Source organism: Perognathus longimembris, chromosome 3, assembly GCF_023159225.1.
Source record: "Perognathus longimembris pacificus isolate PPM17 chromosome 3, ASM2315922v1, whole genome shotgun sequence".
NCBI lineage: Eukaryota > Metazoa > Chordata > Mammalia > Rodentia > Heteromyidae > Perognathus > Perognathus longimembris.
In genome coordinates, this window is record NC_063163.1 from 73,314,247 (window position 1) to 73,336,210 (window position 21,964).

At 54.8% G+C, this 21,964-nt stretch overlaps 1 protein-coding gene across 2 annotated transcripts; it reads right to left on the minus strand.

The window, feature by feature from the left end:
- Positions 1–57: 57 nt before the first annotated feature.
- On the minus strand, positions 58–17,328 carry Tecr (trans-2,3-enoyl-CoA reductase). Of its 2 annotated transcripts, XM_048342341.1 has the most exons (13): positions 17,179–17,328; positions 2,645–2,695; positions 2,076–2,127; positions 1,718–1,762; positions 1,526–1,629; positions 1,323–1,438; positions 1,149–1,254; positions 977–1,049; positions 853–896; positions 685–742; positions 497–585; positions 345–390; positions 58–258 (listed from the first exon to the last, which is right to left on the minus strand). In XM_048342341.1, the coding sequence occupies exons 1-13, from the start codon at positions 17,191–17,193 to the stop codon at positions 131–133; spliced, it is 927 nt and encodes a 308-aa protein (XP_048198298.1). In that variant the 5' UTR covers positions 17,194–17,328; the 3' UTR covers positions 58–130. The 2 variants fall into 2 exon arrangements, with proteins under 2 accessions (XP_048198298.1, XP_048198297.1); XM_048342340.1 differs by lacking the exon at positions 17,179–17,328 and having other exon boundaries at positions 2,645–2,864.
- Positions 17,329–21,964: the final 4,636 nt, after the last annotated feature.

The following is a 21,964-nucleotide window of genomic DNA, read 5'->3' on the forward strand; positions in this document are numbered from 1 at the left end:
ATGGGGAGGGAGGTGGAGGGTGGTCTCTGGGCCCGGGAAGACAACACATTAAGTCCATCTGGGCAAGCAGGCAGTTTTATTCGGGGTGCAAGGTGGTCTGAGGCCGCCCTGGGGGGGCGGGGGCCGGGCGCTATAACAGGAAGGGGACGATAGGCATGCGCAGAGGCGGGTAGTCTCGGAACTCCTTCAGGTAGCTGCGGTGCTTGCCCTTGGCCCAGATGGTCATCTGGGTGAAGCCCACGAGGGAGAAGAGAGCCACTGCAAGGCGGAGCGGGATGCAAGTGTCAGGGCAGGCTGGGAGTGGGGCGCCGGGGAGGGGTGTGGAGGGAAGGGCCCACACTCACCTGGCACACACTGTGTCATGATAGCAAAGCCAATCCAGGACCCCACCTGTGGGCAGTACAAGCCAGTGAGCGCAGCTGTCCTGCCAGGCCCCCCCAAGGAAGGCCACGCACACCTCGGAACGGGGGGGAGGGGGGTGGGGGGCCGCCCTCACCTCATAGGTGTAGTTAGGGCAGGACACAAGCAGGAAGAGCCACGTGAAGGGGTTCTTGGTGGGGTATGGGATCTTCCTGGTCTTGGATCCTGATGGGCAGGGCAGGGGGTTGGAGTTGGCCCCTAGTATGACCCGGCCTACCCGGGGTCAGCCCGCACTCCCCCCACCCACCCGCCTTGGGCACTCACCCGCAGGCCGCAGGTCCCGAAGGGCCATGTGGATGGAGAAGTTGCCAAGCTGGCAGATCTGCCAGGCAGAGTGAGCTCAGCACAGAGTCCCTCCTCTCCAGCCACGCCCTCCCCCTCCTCTAGCCCTCACCACCACCCTCCCCCACAACACCCCAGCCTCCTGCTTACCACGAAGATGGCCAGCGCCAGCTTAACCTGCTGAGCCCCATAGGCTACGGAGGAAGCACAGGGAGCCGTGAGTGAAGGCTCGGGGAGGGGCTCTCGGGGATGGGGATGGCCCAGGGACACTTACTGGGGGGCGTGTAGAGCGGGTGGTTGATGTAGTATGCCATCCAGGCCGCGAAGCCCCAGTAGTAGGTGCAGTTCTGAAAATGAGCCAGCCATGAAGGGACGGGATGGTGGACAGGACAGTCGCCAGCCCGAGGACGGGTGGGCGGGGCTACCTGCAGGGGCGGGCTCCTCACCTTGAAGATGTTGCGCAAGGGCATGGTGCCATGGGAGAAGCGGTGCACGAAGAGCGTCTCCAGCAGGCGCTTGATGTAGTGGAAGGAGTGGCAGATGCAGGCGAGGCTGCGGGGGAAGCGAGCTCAGGGGCGCCGCGGGGATGCCCACCCCCCTCCCCTGGGCGCCCCACTCACTGCACCACCGTGTGCCGACTAGATGTGAAGTCGTATTTGTGGCCGTAGATGAAGGGCACGCGGAAGTAGAAGAGAAGGTAGATAAACAGCGGGCCGGCATACTCAGTCAGGAAGACCTGGGGGTGCAGGCGGGTAGGGTCGTCACCGGTGGGCGTGCCCCGCGGCGGAGGGGGTGGGAGGGGGCTGGGAGTATTGGGACTCACCGTCACCCAGCTGATCTGGGCACCCAGGTCCCGGAAGTAGAGTGTGGCCGTGGTGCCCACAGGCAGCTTCTGCAGGACATCCTCGTCCTTCAGGGACTTGCCCTCTACAGAGAGGCAGCCGAGGCTAAGGGCTGCCCAGGGCCCCTCCCTCCTCCCAGGGAGCCCAGGGACACCCCACACGGCCGTACTCACTGGGGTCCAGGCGGAGGGACTGGCGGGCCGGGTACCACTGCGGATCTGCAGGGGCAGTGGCGGTCACAAGGCAGTAGGACCTGGCTGCCCGCAGCCACCCATGTGCCAGCACCCAAGGGACCCCATGGGCCACCCGCCCTGGCAAGGCCACCAAAAGAGTGCGGGCAGGATGGCAGAGGCGGCCTTTGTCCTTCCGAAGCCCTGCAAGGGTGTTCCCACAAAGGCCATGCTGGGCGCCTACTCTGACCAAACCGGGGAAAACCAGGGCCAGGTGGGGGGGGCACCCTGGGGAAGGGGCAAAAGCAAGGTCCGGTCTGGATCCTGCAAGTGGAGGGCAGTAAGAACCCTATGCACTCACGAGTCTTGGTGAAGAGGTTCTTGATTTCTGCAATGGTGGCCTGAGGCTCCACCTGGAGAGGCAGGGTGGGTGTCCGTTCAGGGAGGCCCAGACCCAGGATCCAGGAGGACACAGGAGTGGAGGTCTGGGCTGCTGCTCTGGGAAGGGGGGGTTCAGGGCCCAGGCCCCACCCACATGGTCCAGGCAGGAGCAGCAAGGTCCCTGGCAGTGCAGAGCCCGTCTGGGCAGGGGGCTCTGGTGTCCCAGGCACCCAGGATGGACCCAGCTGGCTAGGAGACAAGTGAGCCCCACCCCTGTCGTCCAAGGCCCTTGTGGGGTCCACATATGCCTGGGGCTGCTCTGTGCCCTACCCCCAGGGGATGGCATCTGCCCTCCCCTCCTTCCCACACCCCAAGCCCTACAGAGGCTGTCATGCTTCCTCCCCAGGGCCATAGCTCCCCATTGTGCCCCAGATATGGGCAGAGCCCCTCATTTGTCCTCTGAAGGGCAGGGCACAGGGCCCCAGGGTGGGGCACAAAGGGCTGGGCAGCTGCAGAAGCAAGGGGCAGGGTTCGGGGCGCTGGTCCTACCTTGTCCAGGAAGCAGAGTTTCTCTCTGGTCTTGGCGTCCAGGATCTCCACCTCAAAAAAGAGAACGGCTTTCTTAGCTTTCTTGGTCACCTTGGGGGGCGCAGGCCGGGGGAAGCCGTTGAGGCTGGGGCTGAGGCCCTGGCTGGCCTCCCGGGCCACCACGCTCAAGCTGAGGTCCATGCTGCCTGGCTGTGCTCAGGCCCACCCAGGCCACGGCCCCACCGCCAGCCCACCACCCACCTCCCAGTGCCGGGCACCGCCAGCTCAGAGGGCGATCAAATTCTGCCGTGGTGCTGGAAGGGAGCCTGTGCCTGCCCTGGTACCACCAGTTTCAGTGCCAAATGTAACCCGAGTGGCACCAGAGACATGGCCCAGCTAAATATAAAACCCTCCCAAGCTGAGCCCCCAGGAAATCATGCCACAGTGCTCCTCTCGGGGAGTCCGGAAGAGGCATAGATAGACCCCAACAGCACAGGGACAGGTGAGGATTTATCTCCCAGTACCCCCCAGCCACACTCCCACAGGGCAGGGGCCACCCCAACACCCTTCTTCCCAAGGCTTGGAGGAGCCCCAGCGATTCTGAGAATCCGTGAGGTTCATCCTGCATTTCCCCTCTGAGCTGTGAGACACGGGGATCACTTTCCTTGTGAATTTGTGTTCCCAAGCAGGTGACAGATTCCACAGCTTGAGTGCTGCAGAGCCTGGCCCTGGGAAAGGAAGTGTGGGGCACAGGCAGGCTGCCCGCAGGTCACCTGCACAGCCCCACCTGCCCTCCTCTCCCACAGGAGCCCAGGGGATGAGAGGCTGCTGGGCGGGGCCGGACCTGCAGGGTCCCCAGAGAGGGAAAGGGCAGGTGCCACCAGCCAGACCAGACCTCATTCTGAGTCAGCCTTTTCTTTCCCACCAGGGTGCTTGGTGGGGAGGCCGGAGGAGGTGTGCACAAGGCCTGGGCCCTGTTGTGCCCCGCAACCTCAGCTGAGGGGGAAGGGGAGGCAGGGCCGAGGATGGACCACCACCATGACACCTGGCAGAAAGAAGCCACCATCCGCTGAAGCTATGGGCAGGGCCTGGGCAAGGCAGCATGGTGACCCAGGGGTGCTACCACCCACTTCACCCACATGGGCATCAGGCCTACCCCTGGGAAGTGCTGAAGGTCACCTGCTGCCCACACTGGGCTCTGCCCAGCTCTGTGGCCTTGAGCAGTGGGGGACTGAGCTCCTCCCAGGACAAAGCCAGGCAGCTGGCCAGAGAAGGGGCCTGGAGAAGAGCTGTGGCTCGGCGAGGGGGTGAGGGGGGAGACAGGTGCACAGCCAACGCTGGACACATGCGCCCCATGCCCTGGAGCCACTGTGGCCATAGGGACAGGTGGCCTCTGAGTTCCTGCAGAGCCACTCAACACCTTAAAATACAACCACCCCTCTCCCTGTGGCCAGCTGCTGGGGGGGGGAGCTGAAACCTTACCCTTCCCCCGCCATGGGGGCCCCGGCTGGCAGGAGGGGGTGGCAGGGAGGGGCAGTGCCCAGAGCCCAGAGCCCAGCAGCCATGGCCAGACCACAGGGAAGAGGAGCCACAGGCACGCCGAGGAGGTATGCCAGGGCCCCGAGTCCCCAGACCCCAAGGCCAAGCTCTTCCAGGTGCAAGTGTAGTAGACCCCAGGGGTCTTGAGGACTCTGCTAAGACTGGGAGGGGGGGAGACAGGAGAAAGTGGGCGCCGCTGGGAGATAGACTGGCCACAGGTGTGGGGGAGGCTAGAGAATGGCGGCTGACAGCTCTGGATTGCCATTTTATTTTTTGTGCCAGTCCGGGGGCTTGAACTGAGGGCCTGGCACTGTCTCCGAGCTTTTTCACTCGAGGCTTGCGCTCTACCACTTGAGCCACAGCCCCACTCCCGGCTTTTCTGGTGCTTAATTTGAGATACGAGTCTTGTAGACTTTACTGCCCAGGCTGGCTTCGAACCACAATCCTCAGATCTCAGCTTTCTGAGTAGCTGGGATTACAGGAGTGAGTCACTGGTACCTGGCTGCCCCTTAACTTTTTCACTCAAGGCTAGTGCTCTATCCCTTGAGCCAGAGCTTCACTTCTGGCTTTTTGCTGGTTGCTTGGAGAGAAGAGTCATGAGTCATAGACTTTGCTGCCAGGGCTGGCTTTGCACAGAGATCCTCAGGTCTTAGCCTCCTAAGTAGCTGGGATTATAGGCATGAGCTACCAGTATCCAGACCAGTCTTCTTTAAGAGCGATGGAACTTGACGTTGTGGAAGGAGGTGAGGGGTGCTAGATGTCACTAGACTGTGATTTTCACTGTCACAAACATGTCTGCGTGCCAGGCAAGAGTCCCACCAAGGGCCACCCCAGAAACCAACAAGTATGTTCTAGGGGGGGAACAACGGGCCACAAAGACGCATCAGAAACAAAATGAAACTAGACAAAAGGCCCTGAGACAAGAGAAACAGCAAAGCTCCCCTGAACACAGGGCCTCAGGGTGTAGACAGACCCTCCCTCCCACCCCTGCTCCCAGCTTTCCCTGCACGGGGGGGGGGGGGGGGGGGGGGGGGCCAGGACAGGCTGAGGGCAAGGCAGGCAGCATGGCCCTGGCAGAGGCAGCCATGTAGGGAGGGTGGCAGGGGGCCTGTGGCAGCCTTGGGTGTGGCACAGTGGACAGAGGACATGGGGGGAGGCAGCTCTGCCCTGACAGTCCCACTAGCAGGGAAGGAATTCTCACCCAGAGGACCAAGATTCCTCAGCCTAGCCAACAGTAACTCACGCTAGCCCAAGGTCAGGGCGTGGCCAAGGGCCAGGACATGGGTGGCCTGAAGCCCACCCTGCAGGGGCGGGGCCAGGCTTCCTCCAACCCTGCCCAGGGCCACAGGAAGCAGTTGCCCAGTGAGGTCCCCACCAGGCCAGGGACAGGCTCAATCCCCAGAACCCCCAAATACCACAAACTCGCAATTCGCAGACATCCACCCCCGCGAGACAAGGTAGGAACTTCCTGAGCGAGACACATCCCAGCCCCCAGAACTCCCAGCCTCTCCAAGCTCATCCTCCACCCACTGTGGCAGCAGCTGGGGGCTCCCCAGCCCTCTGAGCCCGACAGCTCCACCCGTCATCTCACACACAGTTCACACAGCTCCAAGCTGAGAATAAATTGAGAATACATGGTGGGGAAGTGGTGATGTAGCTCAAGTGGTAGAGCACTAGCCTTGAGCTGAAGAGCTCAGGGACAGCACCCAGGCCCAGAGTTCAAGCCCCACGACCAACAAAAAATCAAAATGTATAGTGTGCTGGGCATGGCGGTTCACATCTGTAATTCCAGCATACTGCAGGAGGATCAAGAGTTCCAGACCAGCCTAGACTAAAGACTCCGCACTAAAGAGATACCACTGGACTGTACAGTGGGGTTTAGGACAACAGTTCAGGGGTCCAAGTAAGAGGGCTGGCACTGTAATGCCCCAGCCAGTGACAGTCTGAATCCCAGCATGGGCAGCCTGGCTCTGTGGGGGAGGCCAGTGGCCATGTTGCTCTCCACTGCCCCCTTGTGGCCATGGCCTCCAGTCCCGGGATTGGAAGGGGGCTGGCTGGGCTGGCCCAGGACGGTCCTCAGGGAGCAGGATGGGACAGAAGTGAGCCCCAGAGTCCTCAGGTCCCAGGTCATGGGGGACTCACTCCAAGTCCCGCCTTCACCTGGCCGGTGTGATTCTAGACTGAATGTCAGAAGGAATAATGAGAGCACAAGGTCGGAACAGATAATGGCAACTTCTGTCATTGTGGAAAAAACAAGTACCCAGGGAAGGCTCTGGCACATGGCTCATTGGGGCCCCAGGGCACCAGCCATGCCCACTTCTGGGGCAAGAAGATCTAGGCAGTTGGAGAAACAAGTGCAAAGGCCAGCCACTGCTGCACACCTGTCATCCTAGCTACCCAGGAGGCTGAGATCTGAGGATCACAGTTTGAAGCCAGCTGGGCAAAAAAGTCCCAATGAGACTCTTCCCCAGTGAACCACCAGAAAACCTGAAGTGGTGCTGTGGTTCAAAGTGGTAGAGCCCTAAGCTTGGGCAATAAAGCTCAGGGACAGCGCCCAGGCCTTGAGTTCAAGCCCTACAGGCCACAACAGAAAAAAGCTGCAAAGGCCCTGAAAGGCCCTGGGGCCGGATGCAAAGCGACCATCACAGTGAATGGTGCAGACTGAGGCCCGTGAGGCTAGGGCAGCCCCTGCAACTTGGAACCTCAGTGTGGTCTGGCTGAGGCCTGGATGGAATGGCAGCCTGCAGGTACTGCCAGGCTGGGACCTGTAATAGCTTCTATTCGGGGCCACGGTGGCTGTTGGGTCCATGGCACAGCCAGGAGGCTGAGGCATAAGGCTGAGAAGGGCAGCTGAGCCACATGGGGCAGAGGCCTGCGCCCAATGGTGGCCACAAGTGCCAAGTGAAGGCCAGGTCTCCTATACCAAACACACCACTCCCCACCCCCATGCTGGGCAGCCTGGCACAACCCAGGCAGCGTGTGCAAGGAGCTGTGAGCCAGGGTACTTCCAGTGGGGGCTGAGAGGCCAGGCCAGGGATACAAGCCCCACTCAGTGCCACCAGCGCCCCAGGCAGGGGGCTCGGTGCTTCTTCTCATGACAACTCTGGCTCCCGCTCAGCCCTTTCAGCTTCCTCCCCTTTTACTTTCCAGAAAATCACACTGCTGAGTTAGGCTGCCAGGGAGTGGCACAGGCCGCACCTGCTCATCCAGAAATACCTCCCCTTCCCTGCTGGCTGCAGCCTGTGACCTCGTTTCTCCACGGCACCTGAAAGCTGCCATTGCGCCAGCCTCCCTGAGGCGCCATGATGGGAACAGAATGTCACCTGTGGTAGAAAGGGCAGGCAGACGCCAACCTCCCACACCTGGCTCTCCCACGCCTGGCCCGGACCAGGCCTCTGGGCTCAGATCCGGGAGCAGTGCCAAGTGCAGGGGCAGTGTGCTCTGGCAACCCAGACAGAAGCAGACAGAAGACGTCCCCCCTTTGCCAGCCTCAGTGATCACTGCAGACCCTGAGGGGAACTGGACAAGCACATCTCAGCCCAGCAGCTCCCATGGCCCAGCAAGGGTGCTGCCCGCTCTGCCCCTCTAGCAGACAGAACAGGGTTCACACATGGGCCACACTCAGAGTAGAGTGGTGTTTCCTATATGCTTTGCTGCCACAGGTTAAGGGCCACAGAAGCAGGGGTCTCCTGCAAGAAGAGGCAAGCTGCAGGGGGGAGGCCCAGTGTGCCTGAGCCTTGGCCTCCCTGTCATACACATGAACCTCCTAGGAGACTCTGACATTGAGGCAGCATGGTGATTAGGATGGTGTAGCAGGGCGCCAGGGGCTCACACCTGTCATCCCAGCTACTCAGGAAGCTGAGATCTGAGGATCAGGGTCTGAAGCCAGCCTAGGCAGGAAAGTCTGTGAGACACTCATCTCCAATTAACCAGCCAAAAAAAAGCTAGAAGTGGAGTGGAGGTGTGGCTCAAGTGGTAGAGCACCAGCCTTGAGCAAAAAAGCTCAGGGACAACACCCAGGTCCTGAGTTCAAGACCCAGGACCAGCACACACACAAAAAGAAAAAGAAGAAAATTGTTAAAAGACTACTGTTAAAAGACCATGGTATTTGCCTGTAATCACAGCATTTGGAAAACAAGGCAAGACTGCCAGCTCAAGGTCAGTCTTCAACACTAATTGCCGGTCTCGAAAAAGAAAACTGGTTTACTATGGCGCCACCTGGAGGCTATAGACGTGACTTACACGTTACTTTCACAGGCACTGGTGGCTCACGCCTGTAATCCCAGCTCCTCGGGAAACTGAGATCTGAGGATCGCAGTCTGCAGCCAACTGGGGCAGGAAAGTCTGTGAGACTCTTATCTCCAAGTAAGCAGCCAAAATGCGGGGAGTGGAGCTGTGACTCAAGAGGTGGAGTGTCAGCTTTAAGCACAAAAGCTCAGGGACAGCACCCAGGCCCTGAGTGCAAGACCCAGGGCCAACACCCCCCCCCTCAAAAAAAAGCAGAGGCCCAGGTTCCAGTCACCAGCCCAAGGACACATGTGACTTAGAGGGAAATGCTCACAGCACACCCAGGAGGGTCTGGGGACCCCACTTAGGTGGGGTCATCTCCCTCAACTCAACTCCTGCCCGCAGCCCCCCCAAGAGGAGGGGCCCTCCTTGCCACTAGTGACCTCACTTCACCTGCGTCTCTCCATCTCTGATCAGTGTGCCCAGCCAGGAAGCTGTGACAGCACCAGAGGCCCGGAGCCCAGTGGCCACCCAGAGACCCCAGGAGCAGCCCAGGCACCAACTGCCTCCTGTGCCCCTGCTGGCAGCAGGCAGGTGAGTCCACGCGCAAACTCCATCTCCGCCTCCTGCCCTCTCCCATGGTGTCTCTCATGGCATCCACAGCATGGCTAGCAGGAGACTGGGTTCTTCTTAGAACGTTGTTGGTAGAGCTGGGGCTAGAACTCAGCGCCTAGCACACACCAGGCAAGAATGCTCCACTGAGCTACCAGCCACCCTGGGGGTAAGGTTTTAGGGATGGGATTTTTTTGTTGGTGTTTTGTACGTGCAAGTCCTAAGGCTTGAACTGCCTAGCATTCTATCACTTAAGCCACAGCTCCACTTCCAGCTTTTGGGGTGGCTAACTGGAGATGAGAGTGTCACAGACCTTCCTGCCCAGGCTGGCTTCGAACTACAACTCTCAGATCTCAGCCTCCTGAGTGGCTAGGATTACAGACAGGCATGAGCCAGGAGTGTCTAGCAGGTGGTGAGTTTTGCATTTTGGATTTTTTTTTTTTTTTTTGCCAGTCCTGGAGCTTGGACTCAGCACTGTCCCTGGCTTCTTTTTGCTCAAGGCTAGCACTCTGCCACTTGAGCCACGGCGCCACTTCTGGCTTTTTCTACAAATGTGGTGCTGAAGAATCGAACCCAGACTTCATGTATATGAGGTGAGCACTCTATCACTAGGCCACATTCCCAGCTCCTGGATTTTTTTTTTTTTTTTTTTTTTTTTGGCCAGTCCTGGGCCTTGGACTCCGGGCCTGAGCACTGTCCCTGGCTTCTTCCCGCTCAAGGCTAGCACTCTGCCACTTGAGCCACAGCGCCGCTTCTGGCCGTTTTCTGTATATGTGGTGCTGGGGAATCGAACCTAGGGCCTCGTGTATCCGAGGCAGGCACTCTTGCCACTAGGCTATATCCCCAGCCCTGATTTTTTTTTTTTTTAAGAGCAAAATGCTCCAATTCCATAAACTTCCTCTGAGTTCCAGAACCTCATGCTTGGATCTTGGGAGTAAAACCGTTAGAATTTGACAACTGGGGAACCCCCCTGTCCCTTTGCCAAAAGCAAACACTATGACCCCCACCACCACATGCAAAAGGATGTTTCTCTCCCAGTACCCACCCCTCTGCAGGTCCCCAAGAGCCACAGGTCATGGTTGCCATGCCCCGGTGCAAGGTGGGGGAGGGCAGGGTGTGTCCCACCTCATGGCCGGGCCCAGCCATGGCCCCAGGTGCCCATCTCCCCTGGGCGGTCGCAGTCAGATCCCGTAGTCAGAGCTGTGGCCACCTCCCACACTGTGACCCAGTTCCCCGGTGGCTGGGGGCAGCACTGCAAGCCCAGCCGGTCCAACTGGCAGCCTCCTCTCGGGCTGAGTTTGCATGAAAGAGCACTGAGAAGAGCCCGGCCTGTGGAGTGACTATGAGGCCATGCCCTTCCCCCTCACCCAACCCTCCATGTGCCAAGCTCAGAGATGAAAAGGACTTGGTTGCCAGCCACGAAGGCCTAGGAGTAGTGGCCTTGGGCCAGGCAGGGCCTCAGGTGCTAGGATAAAATGAGGAGCACAGAGAATCCCCCCTTTCCACCCAAGGTCACTAGGTCAAGAGGAAGCATCTATTATGCAATACCAGGTGCTGAGAACAAAAAACACCATAGATAGCTCAGGACCACTGGGTGTGCCAGGGAGAGCCTTCCTGACTAATGAATGCCAGCACCAGGCTGGCTCCCCTGAGGGCATGCAAAGGCCCTGTGGCAAGGTGGCACTCGGAAGGTGCAGCAGAAGGAACTTCAGGGGGAGTAGGTAGGAGGCCCTGAATACTTGGGTTTTACCTTTGAGCAATGCCAAGTTGCTACAGTGCTGGTGCTGGGGTTTCAGAAGGATCCTTGTCTTATGGTTCAAAGCTAGCTCCGGCAGAAAATCCTTGAGATGCTTATCTCAGGTTAACCAGCAAAATAAAAAAGTGGAGCTGTGGCTCAAGTGATGAGTGCCAGCCTTGAGCAAAAAAAGCTAAGGGAGAGTGCAAGCACAAGATTCTAGTATCAGCAAAAAAAAAAAAAAAAGAAAAGGAGGAAAAGAAAGAAAAAAGGAGGGAAGAGATATGAGGGGGCGCACCTCAGAGGGAAGGGAGGGGCATCCTGAGTGGCAGCAGGTTGTGGCAAGACATTGGTTTCAGGCACATGTGGTCAGCCTAGTCTCATCTGAGCTACAAGAGGGCTCCTAAAACACCTGTAATTGGTGAGCCAGTCAACCAATAAAAAGCAGGCAAACTGGGTGCTAATAGCTCATGCCTGTAATACTAGCCACTCAGGAGGCTGAGATCTGAAGATCAAAGTTCAAAGCCTGGGCAGGAAAGTCCTTGAGATTCTTATCTCCAGTTAACCACCAAAAAGCCAGAAATGGAACTATGGTTCAACGTGGTAGAGCACTAGCCTTGGGCAAAAAAGCTCAGGGACCACGCCTAGGTCCTGAATGCAAATGTCAGGACATACATACAAAGCAGGGCACAGCAGTACATACTTGTCTCAGAAAGCACAGATAGGAGGATCATGATCCCCGCAGGCTCAGGCAACAGGAGACCCTATCTCAAAAATCAAAGCAGAAAGGGCTGGGACGTCGTAGTTTAAGTGGTAGAAGACCTGCCTAGCAAGCCGAACTCCAATACCACCAATAATAATAACAACAATAATAATAATAAACAATGATAGTATAAATTCTGATACCCCTCAAGAGAAGCCCACACTAGGAAAAGGTGGTCCTTAACTCTGCCGCACCCCCTTTTGGGTGCAAATGGGGCCAAGCCCTGGGAGCCCCTTGTGCTCCAAGCGTGGGTGGCATCCTGACATCCTAACTAAGGGTACCTGGGTTCCCCTCCTTCCTCGCCTGGCCAGCGCTGCCCACTCCCAAAGGTCAAAGGAACCCAGCAGGCCCAGAAGCAAGGACGCCGTGGCTCTGAGTACACACGGGGCCTCAGCTAGCCAGCCTGGCACAGCCACGGAGCTACTGAAAGGACCGCTGTCCCCGGTGGGGCTGAGACACTCCCGGCCCACCTGTGACCTCCCAACAGCCAGGGCTCCAGACCCTCTCCTAGCGGAGAGAGGTGGGGAGCTGCACCGTGGTTTACAAGTGAATTCAGGCCTTTTTTAATGTTTTTGTTGCTAGGGGTCAAAGCCAGAGCCTCACCCTAAGCTGGGCGGTGCACTACCGCAGTGCCACGCCCCCGGGGGCCACGCCCCTGATAGTTAGCCACGCCTCCAGCCCCAAGGTGCACTACCGCAGTGCCACGCCCCCGGGGGCCACGCCCCTGATAGTTAGCCACGCCCCCAGCCCCAAGGTCCACTAACTGCCGTCTCAATCAAACTCTGCTCAATCAAACTCACTTGCCTAGGAGCAGCGAGAGATAGGCTCAGCGATGAATCGATTGGATTCAGGCAACTATTTTCACGAGTGTGCCCACTCGCGCAGGGTCCCAGCCTGCCCCCTCTGTTCTGCGGCCTCTGGCCTAGTTCTTGACACCCAGAGGCTCTCCGCAGGGGGCCCACACTCCTCAGAGTGGAGGAGGCAGGAGTGGGGAACTTGGAGGGGAGGGAGGGGGACCCAGGATGTCGGCCAGAGGCCGGAGAGATGGCCGGCAGGGGGCTGCTCCCCCAGGCAGCCCGAGGCAGGAGCCGCCCTCTCACCCAGCTGTCAGTGTCCCTGCGGAGCACTCCCGAGCTGGCCATGTTAAGTCCGGCTTCAGCCCAAGCGGCTGACAGGGCCGCTCCTCCCACGGGCCCCTCACCCTGGGAAGAGGTGTCCTGAGGCCGAGCCAAACAGCAGAAAATCAGAAAATCACTTCTAGGTGACAGACAGTCAACCGCGTGGCTCCGTGCTGGGGGCGCAGCTAGGCCCTAGAGAGCTGGCCTAGCTAGCATACTTGAAGCCCTGGGTTCTATCTCCAGCTCCAAGAAATATGTGAAGTGCACTTTGTAATCTCCCAGGCCTCTCTGGAAGCCGAAATGTATCTGGAAGGAATCTAAACTTCCCACTGCACTGGAGGTCACAGTACAAACATATTCCTTTTTCTTTCTTTCTTTCTTTTTATGGCAGCACTGAGGTTTGAACTCAGGCCTGATGTATGGCAGGCAGGCTCCTCTCCCAACAGACATGTGCCCAGCCCTTCTTTCTTTAGGTGTTTTTGGAGTGGGGTCTGGGAGATTTTTGCCCAGGGCCAAACTGACTCTCATCCTCCTACCTCTCTACTTCCTTAGCAGCTAGAATTACAGACAGGCAGTACACATTCAGTTCAAACTCCAATTCCATGTGGAAAACTAAGACCCTCTCTCACACTATGTGCTCAATCTGAGTGGAAGCATCTCTTCTGCTTCTACTGACCTTCACCAAACAGAGCAGAGCAAATCTGCTTGCTCGGGAACTGGGCTAGAGGACAACTCCTACTCCCCACAGAAACTACTGGTTATCACCTTGGTGGGGAGCAGGAAATGCTAGTAGGGAATGATAAGGACCCAGAAAGCTACAAAGATAAAGGGGGGGGGGGTGGGAATTACTTCTCCAAGGTCATTTGATTTCTGTGTAGTTTCACTCTGCAGGGCTGGGGATAGACCCTGGTCCTTGGGTGCCCCCTCGTTGCTCCACACCCCTAGCCTCTCCAACACCAAGGAAACAATGATTGCAGTTCCTTTCCCTCTGGCAGATTGGAGGCTTGAGCAAGAAGGATCGATTCTCTAAGCATTCTCCAAGCCAACTGTGTACCTTGGGCTGAGCCCAGCTTCCTAGAACAAAAAGGTCTTCAAAAGACTACTTTGGGGTTGGGGATTTAACTCAATGGAAAAGCACTTGCTAGAAGGCCCTGAGTTCAGTCCTCAGCTCTGCAAAGGAAGAAAGGAAGGGAGGGAGGAAGGGAGGGAGGGAGGGAAGGAGGGGCAGGCTGGCAGGCAGGCTACTTTATCAGATTTTTTCTGTGTGTGCCAGTATTGGGGCTGAACTCAAGGCTTCAAGTTCTCCCTGTGCTTTCTAGCTCAAGACTGATGCCCTCCCACTTGGACAAAGAGCCACATCCAGCTTTTTGCTGGTTAACTGGAAATAACAGTCTCTCAGACTTTTCTGCCCCAGCTGACTTCAAACTGTGATTTTCACATCTCAGCCTCCTGATAATAGCAAGGATTATTTATCTGACTTCTAACAGCAAAACTAAACTAGCTGCATGTTAGAAAGTGGGTCTCCCACCTGATACCTCTTATGCAGAATGTAGCCTTCCTCTTGGGTTGGACAAAGGGTGTGAAATGAAAAAAGTATACTAGAAAAACCTTATTCTGAAAGCAGAGTTGACTAGGAAGGAGGGGAACAGCAAAGTGACAACCACTAGTTCTTGACATCATGGGGGGGGGGGGGGACGGAGGAGCCGGGCACTAGTGGCTCATGCCTGTAATCCTAGCTACTCAAGAGGCTGAGATCTGAGGATCATGGTTCAAAGCCAGACCTGGCAGGAAAGTCCGTGAGACTCTTATCTCCAATGAACCGCCAGAAAATGAGAAGTGGCTCAAAGTGGCAAAGCACTAGCCTTGAGCTGAAGAGCTCAGGGATAGCACCCAGGCCCAGAGTTCAAGCCCCACAACCAACAAAAAAAAAAGGGGTGGGGGGGAAGGCTCACATGTGTGATCGTAGCTCCAGAGCTACTCAGGAGACTGAGATCCAAGGATCACAGTCCAAAGCCAGCCCAGGCAGAAAAGTCCAAGAGACTCTTTAATTAACCAGCAAAAAGCCAGGGAAGCCCTGAGTTCAAGCTCCTGTATGAGAACAAAGAGGAAGAAAGAAAAAAAAGAATCTCTCTTATTTAAAAGGAAATCTAGAGCTACTTAGAGGGAAGCTGTCAGTGCTCGAGGGGAGAAGGACATAGGGAGTTTTTGTTCAGTGGGAGGGGAATTTCATTCTTGCAGTCTTTTTTGGGGGGGAAGAGGGTAATCAGTCCTGGGGAATGAACTCAGGACCTGAGTGCTGTCCCTGAACTTTTGTGTTCAAGGCTAGCATTCTACCACTTGAGGCACAGTCCACTTCCAGCTTTTTGGTGGTTCACTGGAGATAAGAGGCTCGAAGACTTTCCTGCCTGGGCTGACTACAAACCTCTATCCTCAGATCTCAGCCTCCTAAGTAGCTAGGATTATAGGCATGAGCCTAGAAGCTCAGGCGCCTGGCCTAGAAGTTCTTTTTTTTTTTTTAATTTCCCTCAATCCTAGGGGTGGATCCCAGACTCTCACAAAACATTCTGCTCTTAGTGACACCCCCTTGCTCTTCTATCTGCATTTTGTTCCTCAGATAGGATCTTGCTACCTTTGCCCAAGCTAGCATCTAGCTCACCATCCACCTGTCTCAGCTTTCAGAATTGCTTGGAATACAGGCAGCTGTATGCACAACACTTAAAAATTTAGTCACAAACAGTGCTCACATTTGTTATCCAAGCTACTCAGGAGGTTGGGATTGGGGGTATGGAAGTTCCGGGCTAACTTTCATAAAATGTGTGTTGGAAACCCATCTCATCCAATAAAAAGCTGGGCATTGTGATCCATGCCTATCACTCCAGCTACATGGGGAACAAAAATAAGAGCATCACTGCCTATGTCAACCAAGGCAAAATACAAGATCCTATCGGAAAAGAAAAAAAAAAAAACTACAAAGCAAAATGGGTTAAGGAGCACAGCTTATAGCTTATGTGGTAACACACATGCCTCCCAAGCCCAAGGGCATTAAGTAAAATCTCAGTACTACCAAAAATTAAAACAAAGCAAAAGGGCTGGGGATATAGCCTAGTGGCAAGAGTGCCTGCCTCGGATACACGAGGCCCTAGGTTCGATTCCCCAGCACCACATATATAGAAAACGGCCAGAAGCGGCGCTGTGGCTCAAGTGGCAGAGTGCTAGCCTTGAGCGGGAAGAAGCCAGGGACAGTGCTCAGGCCCTGAGTCCAAGGCCCAGAACTGGCCAAAAAAAAAAAAAAATTTAAAAATAAAACAAAGCAAAGGTTACAAGAAATCTCTCAACTCATCAAAGGATTTACTTAACATACTAACATAGTGGCCAGATGTGATTCTTAAGATCTGGATTCCCAACCATGTTCTGAGGGGGATTAGGACAAGAAACTTGATTTCAACTCTAGACTCACTACCAAAAGATGCAGCACTTGCTAAACTATTCTTATTATGATGAGTTAGAACAACCGTTACTTAAAGGTGGGCAATAATTAAGGATATTATATTTCAAGCCAGGATGATAAGCACATCAGGAAAGACTATTTTGTTTGTTTTTGCCAGTCCTGGGGCTTGGGACTCAGGGCCTGAGCTGCTTTTTTTTTTTTTTTTTTTTTTTTGCCAGTCCTGGGCCTCGGACTCAGGGCCTGATCACTGTCCCTGGCTTCTTTTTGCTCAAGGCTAGCACTCTGCCACTTGAGCCACAGCGCCACTTCTGGCCATTTTCTATATATGTTGTGCTGGGGAATCGAACCCAGTGTCACATATACAAGGCAAACACTCTTGCCACTAGGTCATATTCCCAGCCCCAATTTTTTTTTAAGAGCCTTGTTTTGTTTTTTTAATTTCTGGCAGAGCTGAGGACGGAACTCAAGGCTTTGCACTTGACAGAAAAGACCATTTTAGGGGGAAAGGATATCCGAGTTTCCTCTGCGTTCTAGAGTGGCCGTGGCCTGAGATTTCTCCTTGAGGGACCTGACCTCCTAGGTCACCAGAAAGCGAGTTTAGCTTCGCTGTTCAGTGGGACCTGGCGGTGGAGGGGCATCGCCCTCCCTGCCTCCGCTTTCAGGGCACCGATCCAGTAGAAGAACGAGGTGCAAAGGTCACAGATGGGGGCTGACCACAGAAGCTCTACCTAAATCCAGGCACGGTGCAAGACCTGACAAAAGGATTTCGCACCTTCGCTCTTCCACAGGACAAACTCTACAACTGAGCCCTCTGAGGGAAGCCGCTAGAAAGGTACACGTATATCCCACATTGTGGAGAGGCATCCCCCCCACATCAAGAAAAGGCACCCCCAAAACAGCCTGGGTTGCAGATTTATAAATACCTCCCTCGCCCATGCGCACTCGAATTTACGAGTGGCCCGGGACGCAACGTGCGCTCACTGCGCATGCGCCTTCTGGCTCTCCCTCAGCCGCACTAAACGCAAGGCGGGGGGGGGGGGGGGGTCCTGCGATTCCCTCAAAGCTAAAAGAGGCCTACGGTGGCCGCTCGGTCCCGGCTTCCTCCTTTCCTACCTCATAGTGCTTCATGGCTATCCCGCACGGTGGCTCTGGCTGCAGCCGCTGCTAACGCTATCCCACCTGCGGGGAACAGAATTCGGCGGCCCACACGCGCAGTTGCGGCGGTCGCGCTAGACTAACTGCAGCTCCGCGTCCGCCCCGCCTCTCTCCACAGCGCGCTCCCCGCTAGCCAATCACAGTAGGGCGCGCCCACCCTCGGCTCCCTCCCCTCGGGGGCCGGCTTGTGAGAAGACTTGACGCTCGCACCACAGGTCTGGCCAATCAGATTGCGGAATCTAATGAAGGGGCGGGGCACAAGAGGGAGTATCTATCTACCAGAAGGGGCCTGGACGCCCACCAATCATAAGGGAGCCTGGGCACTGCCCTTCTTGCCCCGCCCCCTCGCCGCGGTCTCTGTGGAAACCGAGGGAAGCGGCAGTTACCGCCAGGCGGTAGGCGGGAGTAAGAAGCTGAGTGACAGGGAGGGCAGCATCCACATGGCGGGCGGCGCGGCTGGATGAATGGTGGGTGAAGTCGGAGGTGGGCAGTTCTCAGGGTGCCCGGGGGTAGATGGGGAGGCCGGGAGTGGAGGAGTGAGGGCTCAGGACTCCGGATGAAGAGGCCAGTCCAGCGGGGTGACTCCATCTGTCATGAATGGCTGAGAAGGAACAAGGCAATGGGGTGAACCCCCCAACTGGAATCTGACCCCATTCTGGGGGTCCCTTCGCTGCTCTTTGCCGGTGACAACCCCTTCCCCATCTTGCTGCACCTGATGTGACTGGCCGAGGTGAATGTAAAAACCTACCCCCTCTCCACAGTATAGAAAACGTGTCATCCCAGCTACTCCAGCGGCTGAGAGCTGAGGATCACGGTTCGAAGCCAGCCAGGACAGGAAAGTCCATGAGACTGTTCAACTTACCATTAAAAGACTGGAAGCCGAGGCTGGGAATATGGCCTAGTGGTAGTGTGCTTTCCTCCTATACATGAATCCTCGGCCCCACATATATAGAAAAGGCTAGAAGCGGGGCTGTGGCTCAAGTGGTAGGGCACTAGTCTTGAGCTTTTTATAAAAGCTGAGGGACAGAGCCAGGCTCTGAGTTCAAGCCCCAGGGCTGACACACACACAAAAAAGAAAGAAATTGACTGCCATCACAGGATGGATATCTCTGCCTCTGTGTCTGTCTGTCTGTCTCTCTCTCTCTCTCTCTCACACACACACACACACACACACACACACACACGCCTTCAGGACAGGCTAAGGAGCAGAATCTTGCTCCCCTCTCTCTGTTCCAGATGCTCCATTCGCCTTCCGGAACCGGGGAACTTTGCAGGACTCAGGGATCCCAGGACAAGTCCCTAAAGGTAGGCCCCTGATTCACTGGGGATCCAGGCAGGGCCAGGTGAGTCAGAGCTGGGAATTTTACTCATCCAGATTCCACTCTGGAAACTTCTTTGGCCTGAGCCTTTGGTGTGATACCTGTCCCATCATGCAGGAAACAGGCTGTGGCCTGGAAAACCTCCATTGAGTCAAAACAGAAAGTTGTTGTACAACTGTGCTTTCAAAAGCAAGGTTCACACCTGTAACCCTAGCACTCTGGAGTTTGGGGCAGGAGGATCTTGAGTTTGAGGACCACAATCACAAAACCAATGGTCTTCTCCCCTCTTCTGCCACCCTCCCTCCCCACCCCCATAGTTCTGGGGTTTGAACTCAGGATCTTGTGCTTGCTAGATAGGCACCCTAGCACTTGACCCATGCCACCAGCCCTTTTTTCATTTTAGTTACTTTTCAGATAGGGTGGCACATTTTTGCCATGGGGGGGGGAGGAAGGGTCCTTAGGATCACAATCCTCTTACAGTCTCCCAAAATAGCTGGGATTACAAGTGCACTCCACCACACCCAGCTTATTTGTTAAAGTGGAGTCTCCCTAACACCTCACCTCCATGGACTTGAACTACCATCCTCTGGATATCTGCCTCCCTAGTAGCTGAGATTACAGACATGTACCACGGCACCAGACCAAAGTAGTTTTTTCTGTTGGCTGTTGTGGAATCCACAAGTACCCAAAGTCTGCCATTCTTGGGGGGGTGGGGTGCAGGGGTTAGGGAGAGAGTGTTACTCCAGAGCCTGCCAAGTTTGAGGTGCCTGTTGGGAAGCCAAGGAGGACAGATTGAACCCATGAAATTAGTCATGGTTTGCTCCTTATTCTAGAAGTTTCTTGATGTGATCTAAGTAGCTGTGTGTCCTCCATTGGTGAGGTATGTGTGTGTGTGTGTGTGTGTAGTGGTACTGGAACTTGAACTCAGTCCCTTACCTTTTGGGGGCGTGTTGGAGTGCTAGCCTTGAGCCAAAGCCCTGCATCTGGCTTTTTGGTGGTTAATTGGAGCCAAGAGTCTCACAGACTTTCCTGCCCATACTTGCTTCAAACCACAATCCTTGGATCTCAGCCTCCTGAGTAGCTAGGATTACAGATGTGAGCCACCAGTACCTGGCAAGGAGGGGTTCATTTTGTTGGGGGGTGGGGTTGCATGTGTAGTTCATTTTGTGTTTTTGAGACAGAGTTTCCCTACATAGCCCAGACTGTGCTGGAATTCTCAATCCTCCTGCTCCTGCCTCCTGAGGGCTGGGATTACAATCGTATGTCACCATGCCGGGCTCTCTGTTCTGTCATTTGAGATGGGGGTCTGGCCTCTGTTGCTTAGGCTGATCTTGAACTCCAAAACTCCACAGAATCCTCCTGCCTGAGCCTCCTCAGTAGTTAGGGGACCCCATGCTGGCTGCTCCAGTGATTCTGATGAGTGATGGAAGTATGAGGAATCCTTTAGTTAGCCTCTTGTGGCTTCCAATACTGTCAGCAGAAATAAAAGACTGGCCCTTTGTCCTGAGGTGACGACACTGTGCCACAGCCAGGCAGGCCCGGGGGGAGGGGCACATTCTGATGGTGTGCTTTCATCCGGAACACAGCGGTGGATTCATGCCTAGCTCTGCCTTTTCAGCCAATTATGACCTGATCTTTAGTAAAGCTGTTCCCGAGGAGGGGAACAACACGAGGCCTTGGAACCTAGAACCCCAGGGTTTGGGAAAGAAAAGCCAAGGTCATTTGGATGGCCCACACCTGATGTGTTTAGTAAAGGTCCTGGGCTTGGCTGGTTTCTGGGTGTGTTTGTGACTCTGCCAGTCCTGGCAAATGTGAGGGGAGATGCAGCCAGATAAGGCATGCTAGGGCCCGTTCCCAATGCTCTGCTGTTTCTGGAACCTCAACCCCATCTTGACTTACCTGGGCTGTATGCCTTATCTTTTCATCTTCCTTTCTTTTTCTAAATTGAAGTAGAATTTACAGACAATAAAAATTAGCCCCTTTCTTTGTACCTTCTGAACTTATATAGTCAGGGAACAACCACTCCATAAAGATAGAGAACACTTCCAGTGAGGTATGGTAGTAGCACATACCTGTAATCCCAGCACTCAAGAGGAGGAGATAGGAGTACTCACAGTTCCAGGCCAGCTTGAGCTAAATAGCAAGACCCTGTCTCAATAAACTAGAGCACATCCTAAAACAGATTTCCGGTGCCTCATTTGTAGCAGATGCAGACACTGGCAACTTCTAATCTGCTTTTTATTCCGTTTTTGTTTTTGTTTCTAGAAAGCCAATGAACACAGCTCAACATAGCATTTTGAGTGGGTTCTTTTCTTTTGTCACTAATATGATGCATTTAGAATGCATTGTATCCATTGTCTGTTCCTTTTTTGGTCAGTTTTACTCAAGGCTACTTTGAGCCACACCACCACTTTTGGTTTTCTGGATCAGTTAGAAATAAAGAGTCTCATGGACTTTCCTGCCATGTGACCCTCAGGTCTTGCTTTGTCCTTTGTATGGCTGCATAACATTCCATTGTGTACCTGGATCCCACACAATCTACTTGGTTTTAGTGACTTATTAATTATTGCTCAGGAACCATTTGTTCCATAAACATCAAGGATTTGGTTTTTGTTTTCCCGTGGTGGGGTTTGAACTTAAGTCTTCGTGCTTGCTATTCAAGCCATGCTTTCCGTACCTTGTTGTTTCACACTGGTTATTTGTTCCTGTCTGGACATCTTAGTCTCCTATTTTTCCTTTCACCTTATCTAGAATGACAGGTGGGCCAGCACAAGCAGCCTTCCACTGAGAAAGGCTCTTGTGAACTTTTCTGCCCAGGCTGGCCTTGAACCACAATCCTCCCCATTTTAGCCTCTCAAGTAGCCAGTAATTTTTTTTTAGGAAGCAAAGAAAGCAGCTATTTTATTCAATTAACAGAAAATATACATAGATTTCATAGACTAAAGTGGTTGTTAGACAAAAATATTGCTTTATAATTAATATTCATAAGAATGTGCATTTTTACCTGAATAATTTTTTGCCCCTGGCACTGGGACTTGAACTCAGAGCCCCAGGCTTTCACTCAGCTTTATTGTCATGCTACCCACTTGAGCCATAGCTCCACGTCTGGCAAATTGGAGATGAGTCTCTTAGTTTTGTCTGCCTGGGTTTTGACCATTGGTTTTTGAGGTTTGTGCACATTGCTCCCCACTAGCAGTTTAGATTGCTTACTCATGTGACCGTCATGATTTTGAAGGTCTTTTGAGTGGACAAGCGAATCAACAAGAGGATCATTTGATTTTTTTTGGGGGGGGAGGGGTTGCCAGTATTGGAGCTTGGGACTCAAGGCCTGAACACTGTCCCCAAGCTTCTTTTTGCTCAAGGCTAGCGCACTACTATTCTTGAGCCATTGCACCTCTTCTGGCTTTTTCTGTTTATGAGGTGCT

Excerpts from the sequence above, each read along its gene's own strand:
- Tecr (XM_048342340.1), bottom strand. The coding sequence starts at position 2,824 with ATGGACCTCAGCTTGAGCGTGGTGGCCCGGGAGGCCAGCCAGGGCCTC. Across the intron at positions 1,630-1,717 it reads GTCCCTCCGCCTGGACCCCA|AGGGCAAGTCCCTGAAGGAC; the intron begins GTGAGTACGGCC and ends GCCTCTCTGTAG. Across the intron at positions 743-852 it reads TGGCGCTGGCCATCTTCGTG|ATCTGCCAGCTTGGCAACTT; the intron begins GTAAGCAGGAGG and ends TCTGCCTGGCAG.